At 39.7% G+C, this 15277-nt stretch overlaps 1 protein-coding gene across 1 annotated transcript in view; it reads right to left on the minus strand.

The window, feature by feature from the left end:
- Positions 1 to 9603: 9603 nt before the first annotated feature.
- LOC129723467 (protein stum) overlaps positions 9604 to 15277 on the minus strand; it is a 107276-nt gene continuing 101602 nt past the window's right edge. The window contains exons 5-10 of the mRNA XM_055677700.1: positions 11113 to 11458; positions 10827 to 11053; positions 10648 to 10762; positions 10493 to 10591; positions 10208 to 10430; positions 9604 to 10138 (exon numbers count right to left, since the gene is read on the minus strand). Of these exons, the coding sequence (XP_055533675.1) occupies positions 9993 to 10138; positions 10208 to 10430; positions 10493 to 10591; positions 10648 to 10762; positions 10827 to 11053; positions 11113 to 11458 (1156 nt within the window). The 3' untranslated portion in view covers positions 9604 to 9992. The remainder of the gene's footprint in view (positions 10139 to 10207; positions 10431 to 10492; positions 10592 to 10647; positions 10763 to 10826; positions 11054 to 11112; positions 11459 to 15277) is intronic.

Here is a 15277-nt window from a genome sequence, read left to right on the forward strand (position 1 = left end):
TATTGAGCCTAAGTAGCGTCATCCTCTCTCACTCATCTAGGTCTGTTTTTAAAGCTCTTGATGAGACGCCACAGAAGGGTTCTGCTCCTATAAAATTTTCAAAAGAACCTTGTCTTGCTGGTGAGTCGGCTTTTTCATTGCCTTCAATTCCGCAGTGCCCTGGTACCCAGTATAGAGAAACCTGTTTTTTTCTGCTAGCTGCCGAAGTGAAAGAATGCATTCCCATACTAGTTTCGATTTACAAATGGGTGCTTTAAGCGCTATAAGTGCTACCTGACTTTCGGAGAAGATACAGATATTTGCGTGTCGGTAATTTCTCTTTATATAGATGTATGCACATTCTATGATTGCGTATATTTCAGCTTGAAAAACTGTTGGCCAGTTTCCCATAGAGATATATTCATTTATTCCTGGCCCGGTGATGCCAGCTCCGGTGGATTTATTCATTTTTGAACCATCGGTGTAAAAGATTATTGAGCCCTGTCGAACTGCTGGACCTCCTGTTTCCCAAGATTCCCGTTCGGTCTCAATGATTTTATAGGGAGTGTCGAAATTTGGCTTATTTTCCAGCCAGTCTTCGTTTCTCACTATAAGTTCGTTTATATGAAAATTTTTTTCAGTATTTTAATGTGACCTGTTAGATTTTCGTCTGGAAAGTTTTTGTGACGGTTCAGCCTTAGGGCACTCTTTACCGCCTCCAGTTTCACCGTTTGATGAAGTGGAAGGAAATGACAAATTGCTTCCAAAGATTTCGTCGCAGTACTTATCATAGCTCCGCAAATTGATACGCAAGCTAGCCTTTGTAGTTTGCCTAACTTTGTTTGAGCGGCCGTTTCATTAGTTTTTGGCCACCACACTAGCGAGGCATAGGTGAGTCTTGGTATAATGATTTTTTGATATAACCAGTGTATCATCCTGGGTTTGAGCTTTACAAACAGTCTAACGAGCATCTGGGCAAAATATGGTAAATTTTGATCAAAAATGAAAAAAGTTGCACAAGCTTGAAAGTGTGGTCAAAAGCATCGTCCAACCCTTTAACTGTTGTGTTTTTCTCCTCAATATGTGGAAAGAGCAGAGTGAATATTAACCACTCACTTCAGTAATCTTTTTTCAGTTTCGAGATGCAAAGCAAACAACGCAATCTGCTTTCCTACCTAGACACTCTTCTCGTTTGATATATGCTTAAGAGATACACAGTAATAATTCTGCAGTGAGCTTTTTTGTGTAGTTATTGTGCGTAATATTCTTTCGTATGAGAAAACTCACACCAATTTTTTATCTCTCTGGAGAGATTTCTCAGATTCCACACACGACCAGTGTGAGAGCAGTTGTTTTCGCAGTGAAAGATGTGCTTCTACATGCTAGCGATTCTCTGAGGACAAACGACAAGCCTGTCTCTTAAGTAGTGGAATTTGCTTTTCTATCGCGGTGAATTTTCCAGCTCGCTTCGATTTTGGACAGTCCTGAGACTGTCGAAAATTCTCGAGATTTTCCATGTCACAGGCCATTTTCAAGCAAAAGATACTTTATACTACAGAATATGCCTTCGAAGACGATACACTAGGTGTGTGTTGCGAGGCATCACCGTAATGGTACATCCCTTTTTCGTTATATGAGACCATGTTTTTCATTTATTTCGTAGTGTAGTTTGCCAAATAATAATGCATCATGCTTTTCCGCAAAAAGGAGCTCATAGCCTCAAGGTTTCAGAGTGCACTTTGACAAACGAAGGGTCTTCGAAGGGGTCTTCGCTACTGGTGCTTTTTTAGCAGGTGGCTTGTCGAATCCCTTCAACTCACCTTTAGTTGAAACCCGATTGCAATCCCAACGCCTCGACTCTTCCTCGTTAGAATGTTGATTCTCGTTCGCTGTAACCGGTGTGAGTGAGATCTGGGATCTGAATGAGTTGTTTTCGATTTTTCCAGTATTTGCAACCAAGGAATGGACAACTATGTTTCCGTTCTTTTCAACACTATAATTAACTGTTGGGTATAGAACAAGCAGATCTGTGTCAACATAAAACGCTTCTTGCTAAGCTGCAGTAGGCACACCATCATAATTCGAGCAGTGTGTCTCCAATGTGAGTTCTTTTACTTCCTCCGGCACAGAAAAAACGACATGCTCACCAGGGTTTGTTTTGGTACTCTGGTCTGTAGAAATTATTGTTTGTACAACTATATCTCCATTATCCTCTATTATGTAGTAAACATTTGGATCGATACACAGAAACTTCGACAGATCAATCGGTTGATCAGTGTTTTCGATATCGGCATAATCTGTTTTGTAGAGAAAAAAGTTTTAGTGTAAAACAAGTTCATTTTAAAACATACAAATAACATATACAAATTACTTTTAGATGACTCATAGACGCTTTGGTTAAAAGGTTGCGTAAAAATTTTCGGAATTCACATAGCTATCAAGTTTCTGTGAATCAATGGTTAAATCGTTGTTGTTAGCTGGATGGTCGGCGTCGTTGGAAGGATCTGAATTGAGAAAGTCATTAGCTTTTTTTATTACGTTTTGATGTCTTATTGATGCATTATTTTATGATTACTTACTTCCCGATGTCTCACCAATGCTTTGGTCGATTGGTTCTGTTAAATTCAGAGAGCCATCGAATTCTCGTGCATTAACGTTCAGGTCATTGTAATCGCCTAGATGGTTATCTACGACATCGTTGAGAGGATCTGCAATCAGGAAAACAGAACCATGTTGCGAACGTGTGTATTGTGCTCCAATCATAGGCGTAGCGCTAAAAAAATGGACAAAAACTGCCAATTTTTTATGGGTTTACCTTCACGCACACTGACGAAACTACGCATGCAGCATCAATCATATTAACCGATGAGTCATCTGAAAAAATTTGATTTGCCCGTTCAAATAACGGTACCCACGTCGCGTCGTCGATGTCAAAGCTGCTCTTCTTTTGCTCCGGACTGGCCGAGAACGGGGGAATTTATAGTACGAAGTACCTGCCGGAAGTAGCGTCGTTCACCAAAAAATAAAACCGAAGACACGGTGTTTTGGCCGGATCTGGAGTCGGCTCACTATTCGAGGCGATCATTTGAGGAGATGGAACGGCTAATTGTCGATGTGGTTCCCAAGTTGGTGAACCCGCCCAACGTCCCCAAGTTGCGTTTCGTCGAAGATTTCTGGCAAGCCTGAAGCGTAAGATCTACTCCAACAATTTTGTCGCGAAATTTGAGGAGGAATTGATTAATAAGATGAAAAAAGAATTTAAAAACATGCCTACACGCATGTTTTCATCCGCCATGGCGAACGTTCCGGTTAACTGCCGAAATTCCGCACGCAAGATCGTAGATTTTTTCTGCACGTAAGCTGGCATAATTACTTTCCATAGGCAATAAATCAAACCTCGCGTAATTTTTTAAAAGGACCTAAGTAACAATGACAGATTTTCTCCTTTCTCACTTTGTTTCGTTAATTACGTCGTCATTATAAATATTTTCAAAGCTTTCTTCCCCTTACTCGAGAGATTGTAATACTGTCTTGCTTACTATGCATTGAGTGTTATGAAATATGGAAAATATAACATAGTTATTGATCAAAGAGAAAGTAAACAAAGAGAGTCTCTCAATGTTAGATAGGTCTATTTGAAAAACTACGCGGAAACCTTAGTCTTAGTTATTTTTTACCACCATCAGAAAAAAATCCATTTTTTCAACGTTAGCACAAAACGACATTTTTAGCCCATTGAAACATCTGTGTAAAATATCAGCAAGATCAAAAATAATTGATTGAAATGTTTGCCCTATGTTGCGTGGAATTGCACAGGTTTTTCAGTTGATCCACTAAGGACATTGCAGCGGTAAAAGTACTGGGCAAACCCACCTGTATCAACTAGCTTAGTATTGGAATCGAGCATTGACAATTCCTTACCTTAATTCTCTGATAACCTTACAGGAAACACGGTTCATGGAAGATAGTGCACTTGCCTACGCGTTTTCCTCGCTGCATCCTGTTGACGTAATACGCATGTCGTTAGAAGAGTTAAAGTGCAAAACTGGAGCTTTCGTATTTTTTATGACGTTAACTATTTTGTTGGAGAGGTGGAAGTCTGGCATCAACATTGCAACAGCATGAGAGCAGACGGTAAGAACTTGGAAGACCGGGATCTTAAAGACTTGCTTGCTGAAGCCCGTTCGTTCTTACCTGCGACTGAGAAAGCAAATAAAATTGAACTTGCTTCACCATGTAAAACAAGCACGATTGAGCTCTCGTTCAGCACATTACGTCGGGTGAAAACCTGGCTAAGGTCAACAATGGTTGAGTGCTCTCTGCTTGCTGAGTGTTCATCGCACATCCCTGTCACGAACGTCATCCCCATACATTTTGCTTGAAGCCGTTTTTCTCTGGCTCGATTATCCGTCAAAAGGCTGTCAGTGCTTGCGAAACAGCCGAATAAGCTCCGTCCATGCGAGATCAACTGTTGCTGCAAGTGGTGTGTAGAAATGCAAAAAGCTAAGAACGACTGTTTTGTTTCGAACGTTCTATGGATTTTGTGCAGGATATAAATGGTCATGTTCAAACATGTTTCAACACGTTCTGGATAGCCTCAAATTTAATATAGTTAGAAGCACAAGAAAGAATTTGTACAGTAACACATGAGGCACAATGAACCGAGCTTATGATCATATTTACAACACTAGCGTCATCATCATCGGCGGCGGCTTCAAGAAACAGTTGCCATGACATCGGTGTGGTTCATCGGCAGATGGTTAACAACAATCGAGAAAAATTTACTGAATTAGCGCTGGAGCGATTAGCGGAGGATAAAAGGAAGATGTTTTTTAGTTAACGACGTTGTTATTGTTATCTTTCAACGGTAGATTTAGCGTTAATTAAATTACAGTTTAGTTTAATCTAGTGTTAGTCTAGTCTAGTCTAGTCTACACTAGCACAGCCAGTACTTGAAAGGATCCTGGAAAATGATATTCACCATTTTTTCAAAAAATGATTTCCATACATTTTTCTTGTCGACGGCCAGGCCTACTGTGTAGCGCAATATTATACAATGTAATCTAAGAACGGGAACAATCCGTACCGACCGATCCGTATGTAAGAAGTAATATAATTCGTTGGGAGTGACAAAGCGAAGAAATTACACTCCTTTGTTGACCAATCTCCTGGGATGGAACATAGGTATTTCCTCCTTATGTTCGGGTTTCAAAACCAACGATATAGCGCCTTTACACGCTTCAACTGTTACGGTTGGAACCTGAGTACTAAGTCTAGTCCTAGCATTTTAAGCTTATGGTTATAGCGCCATTACTCGCTCTTTCGAAGGAATATTGATTAGTAAATAAGATTTATGATGATGTTTCTTGTTAGTTTAGCTTAGCTTAGCTTAGGTAGACTACCCGTAGTTGCACTCCGTGATTGGTCGAACTAAGGAAATTGCAAAATGAACCAGATCTATGGTGCTTGGGACTAGCATTACATACTCATCGTGCAATTTTCACTGGTTCACAATACTTTTACCACTGACCAATAACGACGCCGGCCACGACCAAAAGGCGGTACTACTTGGGAAGGAAAGGGATGGTGATACTCGTTTTGTTTAGAGACCGCGGGTACCACTGCATCTCTACGAGTATCACAGAATAGGAATTGTTTTAATAAGGTACAGCTCTGGTAACTTTATGATAACTGATGCATATTACGCGAAATACAAATTTGAAAATTCAGAAGCCTATTGCGCGATCAAAACCGTTATTTGTTTTAGTAAGATGGGGTGAGAAAAATTCAGGATTTGCCATGGTAGGCAATGTGGAACGAGAACGTATGCTGAATCTGAATCCGTTGTTTGAATATATGTACTAGCAAACCGATGAATTTTTATCGAGTTAGTTTGATTTGTACTTTTAATAAGTTCTACAAACCACGCGATACAGATCTGCAGAAATCCACCTGCCGTACTGCATTGATATTAAACATAATTACAGAGAAATACTAAGCTAGAAAAAGAACGCTCTCACCATCTACAATTCGATCCAGATCCTATTCAGTCAATCCTTATTTTGTGTCCTTAATCGATCATACTCATCTGTCGAGTATCACTCAGCTTGAATTAATTGAAGAGAAAAATTCATTGGACATTCGTTGGCTCCTGTAGCGAAAACTTCTCCTTATGGCGGTTTCAATTACTTCCTAAGTTTTAAGAGGCATTTTAATCCGCTTGATCTTCATGCACTTTGACTAATACTGCGACCTGCGTGTTGACTAATATCGGCTGTTTCTTCAAATACGGAAGGCGGTTTTCGGTGAAAACTAACTTAGTAAAAAAATTAAATTTTTTACTTCTAAAATTTTGAAGAACTTGCCCCCCCCCCTATTCGAAATTCTGGCTACTCCCATGGCTCCAATTACTCTCGTTACATGCAAATATCGATCCTTCAGGTGCGCCTACCTTCAAAGGCTCATTCATTCGTTTTCGCGGAAAGATTATCATCGGCAGAATATACTCTCCGGTAGCAGACATGGCCATTATGGCTGTAGTATTTATTCCCCGCTCTGCAGAAACTGCTCCTGTTACTTGCCGTGCACCTTTCTTTGCCAAAACTTTGCAATTTTTTGTTGGAACCTATGAAAGCGAAATAAGTCTACACTAGCTAGCGAAACTAGCGAAATAAGTACACACTAGCTGCCAAACAAATTCTAAATAATTAACTAGATACTCACGGTACTGAAACCAGTCTCATCCGCGTTCCATCTTCGATTCAGGGGGAACTGATCACTACCATAAATCTCCTGGAGGAGATCAAAAAAGCGATCAACACTGGATCGGTTGAATCCCTTCAATCGAGCAAGAGATGTTGGCTCTGGGGATCTAAAGGAAATTTCCGGAAGTCTCTTCAGAAACCCCACCAATCACGCCCCGCGAGTTCTTTCTTCCGGCAAAAGGGGTGAGATATTTTATTTTTTCCGCTAGTTGAAATGCTAAACTTCGCAGTTCCTCTCGTGTCACTCCCAGGCCGTATAGATTCATTTTCATAATGTGTTCAACCAATTCGTTTTCTTGAACAGTATTAAACACAGGAGAAATACTTCCGAGCGGTGAAAAAGTTGGGAAACGTCCATTTTCAGAGCCGTCGTTGCTAAGATACCGCGTGAGGGTTCTCCTTGGAATTTAGAAGGCTTTTGAAGCTTGCCTCTTCGACAGCTCCGTTCGCACCGCCTTCATTGCTGCCGCAAGTGCAGCCTCCGTCCAAATCCGCCGGTCGGTTTTCCTCACGTACTTACGTGGCATTTTAGCTGGTTTTTCTAGAGCAAAGTACAACTAAACTAACACTGCGTATTATACTGCGAACGTTTTCACAATTGTGATGCGCGTGTTACCTATGCACGAATGTATTACTGCACCCGAGGCTACTAGATCGGCAATTGTTTCTATCAGTATAAACGTTTTGTTTAGTAAAATGGGGCTTCTTATGGCGTATTTTGACTCGCCTCGATTAGTTTGATAAAAATCGTTCAAATAATTCAAATATTAATTAGATCAAGTAATTTTGCGTTGGCTACTGATTACCAAGACTTTTTTTTCTTAAGCAGAGCAATTTACAGGTACGTAATAATGTTAACTGGGAGCGTGATGTCTTACGGAAAGAATTGTAAAAATTGTAAGAAATAGGCCTCAGAATAAAATTTCCAATTTCCGTAGGATTTATGTAACATAGAATGTTTATATGATCCACACGTGTTGAAAATGAGAGATAGAAGCGATTGGCACCTGAATTACTGTTAAAAAATGGATATTTTCCTTATTATTGCAGTGGGGCGTTTTGCCCCGACTGGGCATTTTATCCACAGTTCCCCTATTCGAAGCAGATGCTACTAGGGGAACTGTCCCATTATTCATCTCATCAAGCCGATATTCACGAAGAATGCACGGATTGAACACCAAATTTTCACGAAATCATTGAGCAAATAAACAAAATATGCTTATGTGCTCTTATGGAATCGTTTAGCATTGTATATTTAGTAAACTTAGCTTGATTTATCCTGAATTTTGTAAAACAAACCATTTTTCAAAACGCTTCCATATCCATCTCAAAACTTAAATCACTGCTCAATTATTCATCTCAAGACGCCCCCATATTCATCACACTGTTAATCATGAATGAATCACATTATCATGAATGAGCGTAGCCGCAGCCCGTCGTAGTAGGTTACCTAGATATCCGCTGTAGTTGTTTACGTGCAAAATTTGTAACCTAGGTAACCACTACAGTGCTTTCGATTTATTTCAATTATGTCGGAATAATTCAACATTTCCAGTATGATTTTTTCTTATTAACAGAAACTCATTTGGCAACTTTAAATTTTCTTCAACGCAGTGAAAACAGATGAAAATACATACAGTTGAAATTTAGGAATTGTAGAAATTCATCTCATATATTTCTGCTACTTCAAGCTTGTTTTTGAAATTTTGAGGTGAACATTTCAAAGATTAAAGTATTCTCAGTGTAGTGAGTGATTTTGTTTAGTGATTAAAATAAGAAGTGGTCCGCTAAGGATGAAAAAAACTTTGGTTGGCTGCTGAACGAGTCCCGTTGTAGCCGTATAGAACGATGCGCAGATTTTGTTTTCTGAGGCAGGTGATTGAATTAAATGAGTTTTCGAGTGCAGATGCCCGGCTATAATATCAAATTTAGAGCTTTTATGTGAGTTTTTGAGGATTCTACTTTATGAGAAATCTAAAGTGAACTAAGAAGAATCCATTCCATGGATAAGCAGATTGATTTAGTTAGAAAATATGCGTTTTTCCTGTTTTCAATTGTGTTTTCTTGTTATATGAGATGAATATATGGGCTGAGAATAATAATGGAGCAGTTCCTCTAAATTGTTTTTTTTTTTGTTAAAGACACTTTACACTGATCATGTGCATTCGTGTCCTTAAAAATCGAACATTGAATATAGTAAATTAATCCCATCTATATTGTGGTTCAAAATTGTATCTCCCCTCCTTTTACCTTAAATCCCCACTAGCTCTTAGTCGGCGCGAGAAATAATAACAGTGCCTCCCTTTATTCCCATCTAACTTAGAATTAAAACGAATTGTATTTGCCTCAATAAAACATGAAATGTATCGTACCGTGCAAATAAACTTCACTAGCTTAGATTCATCACGGAGGAGCAACTGCAAAGATTTTGCCCTAGAGCTTGAACATAGCCACCAACATTTTTTCAAAGACTTAAATGTGTTTCCTCGTAAACATAATGCTGAAGCGACAAACCTGGTGAGCAATTTTTATGCGACACATTGACGTATGTTGACGCATTTTGACAATAACTAGGAGCACCAAAATTCACAGGAATAGTTAAAAAGCTATAATTTTTCTAGGGCAACTATTTTGTGCTTTAGGGCAGAATTTTTTTTTTAATAATTTTTTAACCATGCGTACATCAGAAAACCGAAGCCATATTCTTTCCACCCGAGTAACCTCGTCCTGAGATTATTCAAAATGGCTTTAAGCATTAAATTTGTGATTTTTGGATTCGCATAAACGATATGGAGGTTATCAATAAACAATGAATTAATGAATTTCGAACAGCTTCCGCAAAAAAAAACTCAGCCCTACGTAATATGTAAAATGTGAAAAGACATAACTTTATTTTTCCCTTGCAATGTTTCCGGTTGCACTCGTCTCGGTTGGATTAGTATCAACAGATATAGTACATATATATGTTCAGAAAGGAGTACATAGTAAAAACGACTCGAAGCTCTGCTTCCGTACAGGGGTTTCGGTTCGATCAATCTGCAAAAGTGTTACTACAAAAAACGATCTCGGTTTTAAAAACGGATAAGCCTATAGGATGGTCGCCACGAGTTGTCGTAGTATATTGACCAGCAGTATTAGTGGAACTGGTACTGTTTGGTTGTGCCGAAGAGTGAAGTTCTTTGTTTGTAGTAATTTGAGTAGTGTTGTTTGTTGTGAACAAAGTTTAAATCAAAGAACAGCGAGACCAGCCTATCGTCCCGTTTCAACATCTCGCCGGTTGCTCTGGGATACCATGGCGACCGGTGGATTGGAAGCACCCGTTCGCTGGGATAGCGTTGTCTGCTCTTCTCCCTCCTGCTGGTTGGCTTCCATCTCCAGGATCTTCTGATGTTGTTCTGTGGAAAAAGAAAACAGAACGGTTATCATTTACTCGATATCTGAAAACGGTTTTCAATCGAACTCACTGGCTAGCCGTACCATAATGGTGCCCCACCAAATGGCCCATCCCCAACCCACCACGCAGAAAATAATGGTGAAACACTGCGACACGCCCACAATGCAGTTAATGATGAAGGAACCGATGCGACCCTTAATGGAATCGTGCTGCGAAAAACGCGGCTTACCGATACACAAACAAAACCCACCGGACAGAATCGTCCCCGAGCCCGGTATCACAACGTTGAGAAACTGCAACAGTAAAGAAATTATCTTCATCTCCATCGAAAATGGATGTTATTAATGGTACTTACCAAACAAAAATAGGCCAAACAGATCGGCAGCACCGGTATCGCACCACGCATCATGGAAGAGTGCTCCACCAGCGTCATGTCAATTTTTGGACGCAGGTCCTACAATTTACACGGTTACTAGTAAATCATTCCACAACAAAACAATTCAAGCTTACCTCCGGAGGTATAGTGGGAGCAATACTTTGCTTTTTGCTGAAATTACTGGTCCTCCGACTATTGTTATCACTCTTCTTCGGACAGCACATGATACAGCAACTCATACAGTTAAAGCTACAAAAGGGACAAAAGAGTTACCACTTCTAGGACAACAGTTTTCTCTTGCGATTCAACAAACCTCGATTTAACCGGGACCTTCTTTTTCTCGTGCTTCCGCTTCAGCTTCGGCCGCGTTCGTTTAAAGCAGAAGCAGCACTTGACCGTTTCCATCTCGACCGGTTCGGACTGCATTTTGCTTCTTTGCTGTTGATCCTTCCGGAAACGACTACAGCACAGCAGCTTCCGCCAGCAGGATCGACATCGGGCGCACTTCTCTTCCGGTTCGCTATCAATCGACGATCGGGGCTAAAATTGGTCTCAAAATAGTTACGCGCCCACAAACTATAGCAATCGGAGTTACTCACCACCAGTTCCCGTGACTTGTTCCGCCGACAACCGGCGCAGCAGCTCAGTGACTGCCAGCAGGACTTCTTCGGTGTGGCTGCCGGTTGTGCCTCCGCCGGAGATGTTTTCGAGCGACGACAACTTCGGCAACAGTTCAATCCCTGCCAGCAAGAGGCTTTCGTTTTCGCATCCGCTTTTTTCGGTTTAGACTGCTGCTTCTGCTGTCCGTTTTCCTGTCCAGCAGTTTTGCTTTTTCCGCAACAACCGCTACAACCGAAGCAGCGCCTAAACGGCAGGCACGTCTTGGTCCAACAAGGCGCACAGCAGGCACAACATTTCGATTTTCCAGTCTCGTTGAATTCGTCACTGGATAGCATGTTGCGGGTAGAAGAAAAGATGGAGTAAAATAGTTCGGCAATTAAATGGTTATTAATCATGGGTGAAAAAAAAAATATAATCGCAAAGAGAGATTATTGAGGTCTGGGGGCTTGGAAGTAGTACGCCATTTTCGAAGGCCAAATTCTTCGCAGGACCGATAACCGTATTTGTGATAAGCCAAAACCTGTGAATCATTGCTTTACATATAATTAATGAAGCAGTGATTAATCACCATTAACGATGTAGAAAATCATGTGATTTTACTATCTCCCCCTAGGCAGCACAGCAAAGTTCCGATAGTGTAGAAAAGGAAAAACAGTCACCCAAGTTTCAAGTAGAAAAACGTTAGTCATTGTCACGCGAACTATTCGTGTCCACAGCCATGCGAATGTCGTAGGTACCCCAGGGCAGTTGGAACCAGTTGGCTGAAAAATGTTTTACTTCCAGCAGCGTCGTGCTAGAAATTGGCCACAGTGTGTCAAGCAGTGTGAAAGTTGATTCCTGCAGCGGAAGTAGACATGTTACCGCAACCGGTATAAATTTCGCCTACCGTTTAATGAGGTCATATCAAGCGGGTCGATTGAGGTGGAAATGTGCACTATACATTGTGGGGTTTTAAACACGGCATTACGCCTGGTCGATGGTCATTTCGAGAAAGGAAAGCGTCCTAGCTAGTTTGGGGACAATCGTGATTTAGTCTTAGATACAAGAATACTTGATAAGTGTTGTGCAAAGGTTACCGTTTCTGCTGTGAAAAACGTTCGCTGGCACTAACAATCTCAATGGGAGTCTAATCACAGTAAGCACAGTTAATGAATATCCAGCCGGTAAAATATCAAGCTTGACCTCACGTTAACTACTTCCATTACGTCAATCAGATTTTTTTTAAATGCGAGAAGGTGATTCGTGCCTAGAAACAACCAAACAGAACGCTGAAGCAAAATCTGGTAAATCTGTTAGCTAAAAGACGCGCACGAAAGATTTTGACAAAGTATTGTTGAAAATTCTAGGCCACAGCCAGAAGAGATGTCCTCATCAAATTTGAATTCATTTTCACTGGTTAGCCAAGAATTTATTGAGTAGACATAGGTTTTTTTTTACAAACAAAACAAAAAAAGCAAAGCCTTGGTGCTACATTCCGTATCGGAATTCGACCTTCTGTTTTACTATACACAGACTTCGCAGCCGACTGTTAAGTGTACAGGACAATTGTGGGGCTAGCGCTGCGATCCTACTGACACCAGAGCTGCGGAAAGTCAATATCATATTACTGACATTACGCCAAAATGATGCAACACCAGAATCAGCCAACTACGATGCATGGTTCATTACAAAAGAGTTTGCGATGTTACAATGATTCTCTTAGCGTCAACTCTCACTCTCATTTTTTTCTTGCTATCTTTCTCGATCATTCGGGTATGGCTGTACTGAGATTGAACCAGCAGAAATATCAAGTTCATGTTGACAGCATGATGTTATGAGGATAGCAAACATAAAATCAATGATTTTTCTTCAATTGATATATATGATATTGATATATGGTCGGCGTGCGATCAGACCGAACTAAGCGCCGTTTTCTCAGATTGAGTTATCGACACCCAGTTGATATGAGAAGTAATAATCTATCTATTATGAAGTAACGAATCGTTTGAGCATTTGATAACGATATTATAACAAAAATTATCTGTAACAGCTTGTACACAGCAATTGCGGCGGTAAATGTTTTTCAACGCTTGGTTCGGTTTGGCTGCACGCCGACTAGAAGCATTGTCACTAAACAACTATTACTTCGTTTTGTAATTGAGCGTATTTTAGTTTGGTACATTTTGAATCGGTATTATCATTTATTTTTATTCTTAGTAGAGAATATGCTTCTTCATAACACCAATTGTAATAAAAAGAATTTTATTATTATTTTTCAAATGATCTCATATCTGAAAAATAATATTGCATTTTATATTTGTTTTTTGACAGCATGAGTTTATTAATTTGATTCTTGAATATTGTGCTTGTTGTAGGTTAAACTAAAGACAGTGTTAGTTCGCGGCGAAAAATGAATCGCGGGTGACAAAACAGGAAACTTTTAAATATGTATGGGTATGTATATTTATATACAGATCCTGTTAAATTTTGGCACGGTTCAACTTTGAAACTGTTCAATTTCGGTTCGGAACGGTTTTGCTTCTCCTAGTTCTCTTTCATATTTTTTTTAACGAAGAGGATGGTAACGATGATTAAAGCAGTGCTTAGAAGTGCTTAAAATCCTACCATGCCTCTCATTGAAAAATGTAAAAATTCGGACCTGTTCCGGTTGTGTTCCGAATACTCGGGGTTGTTGTGCCAGCCCATCAAGCGACACCTATAACCACAGGTTTGAAATTATAAACCTAGTTCATTGTGGCCATATCTTGAGTTGGGATCGTCACGGACCGCAAAGCAGATAAAATTTAAAAAATCCTGATAGCAACATACTTCAAGCTGGCACTGACATAATCACGCTACTAAAACGATTATGTCAGTGCAGAACGACTAAACGAAACGAAACTGTGATGGTTGCTGGCTATTCATGAGAGAAAGAAACGAGTGCGATGATATTTTCTCCCTCGTCATAGTCAGCATGTTGCTTGGATTAATCGCAGCTCTGACTGACACTAATATTCTCTCCCGAGCCGGGACTCGAACATACGACGACTGGCTTGTTAGGCCAGCATCGTACCTCGAGACCAGCTGGGAGATTACAAACAAAACACTAGACTTAAAAATGTATAAAGAAGAGTGTTCGCAGGAACGTCTCTTTCCGTTTATTAGGGCTCACATAGCACATGGGAATATTTAAGTGCGCAACTTGGAAAGAAATGCAAAACTCAAAATTATTTTCATACTGCCCATATTCGCATATTAGTCCCATCTAAATATCATCGATTTGAGAGAACAGCGGTTTAGGGTATACTTCGTGTTATGGGTGTTTCACCTATTTGGGGGGGTTTGTTCCTATATTTTCAACATAATATAATCAAAAAGACTTTTATAATAACTTTTTTATTAAAAAAATTGCACTTTCGTGAAAATCGCTTTATTTAGGCATCGAGTAGCCAAAAAATCGCATACCAGTCTCATTCGCAACCAGGGATGCCACATATACAGATTTTTCTGTATTTTACAGATTTTTAAACCAAAAAAGCAATACAGAATCTGTATTACAGAATGACAGAATATTGTCAAAAATACAGATTTTACAGTTTTTTTTTGCTATTCGAACTGAAATCAGTTTCTCTCAAATGTTGAATTCGTTTGACTTTCAAATTTTTGTAAAAAAAACTTTATGCTGTTTATGTTGAGATCGTTGCGGAAGGAGCGAGATGTGGCTTGGACGAAGGCGAAAACTGATGTTTCAAAATATTTGTTGGGATTTCTATTTAGAATTTTCGGAACAAATTGCAAAGCGGTTCGATTTCACCGATCCTGTTGTAAAAACATTCGTGAAATTGGAAATTTTAAATGATTTGATGCGATTTCCCGAATTCGACAAAGACTTGGATAACGAATTTTGCTTGCCAAGAGCAAACTTTTTGATCGGGAGATTCATTGAAACAGATGACTCAACTTGGCCAGAGTAGTTGGACACCACAATACCGAATGGTAAATTCATGTTTCCTTTACTTAGATCATTTGTGCGAATTTTCTCAATAATTCCACATTCTTCGGCTTTTGTTAAACGCATATTTTAACATATAATTGCAGCAAGTCCAAAGCCAGAAATCTCATGGCCACGGAGCTTATAAGCTCAATTTTAAAAGCTAAAAGCTA

Source organism: Wyeomyia smithii, chromosome 2, assembly GCF_029784165.1.
Source record: "Wyeomyia smithii strain HCP4-BCI-WySm-NY-G18 chromosome 2, ASM2978416v1, whole genome shotgun sequence".
Classification (NCBI taxonomy): Eukaryota; Metazoa; Arthropoda; class Insecta; order Diptera; family Culicidae; genus Wyeomyia; species Wyeomyia smithii.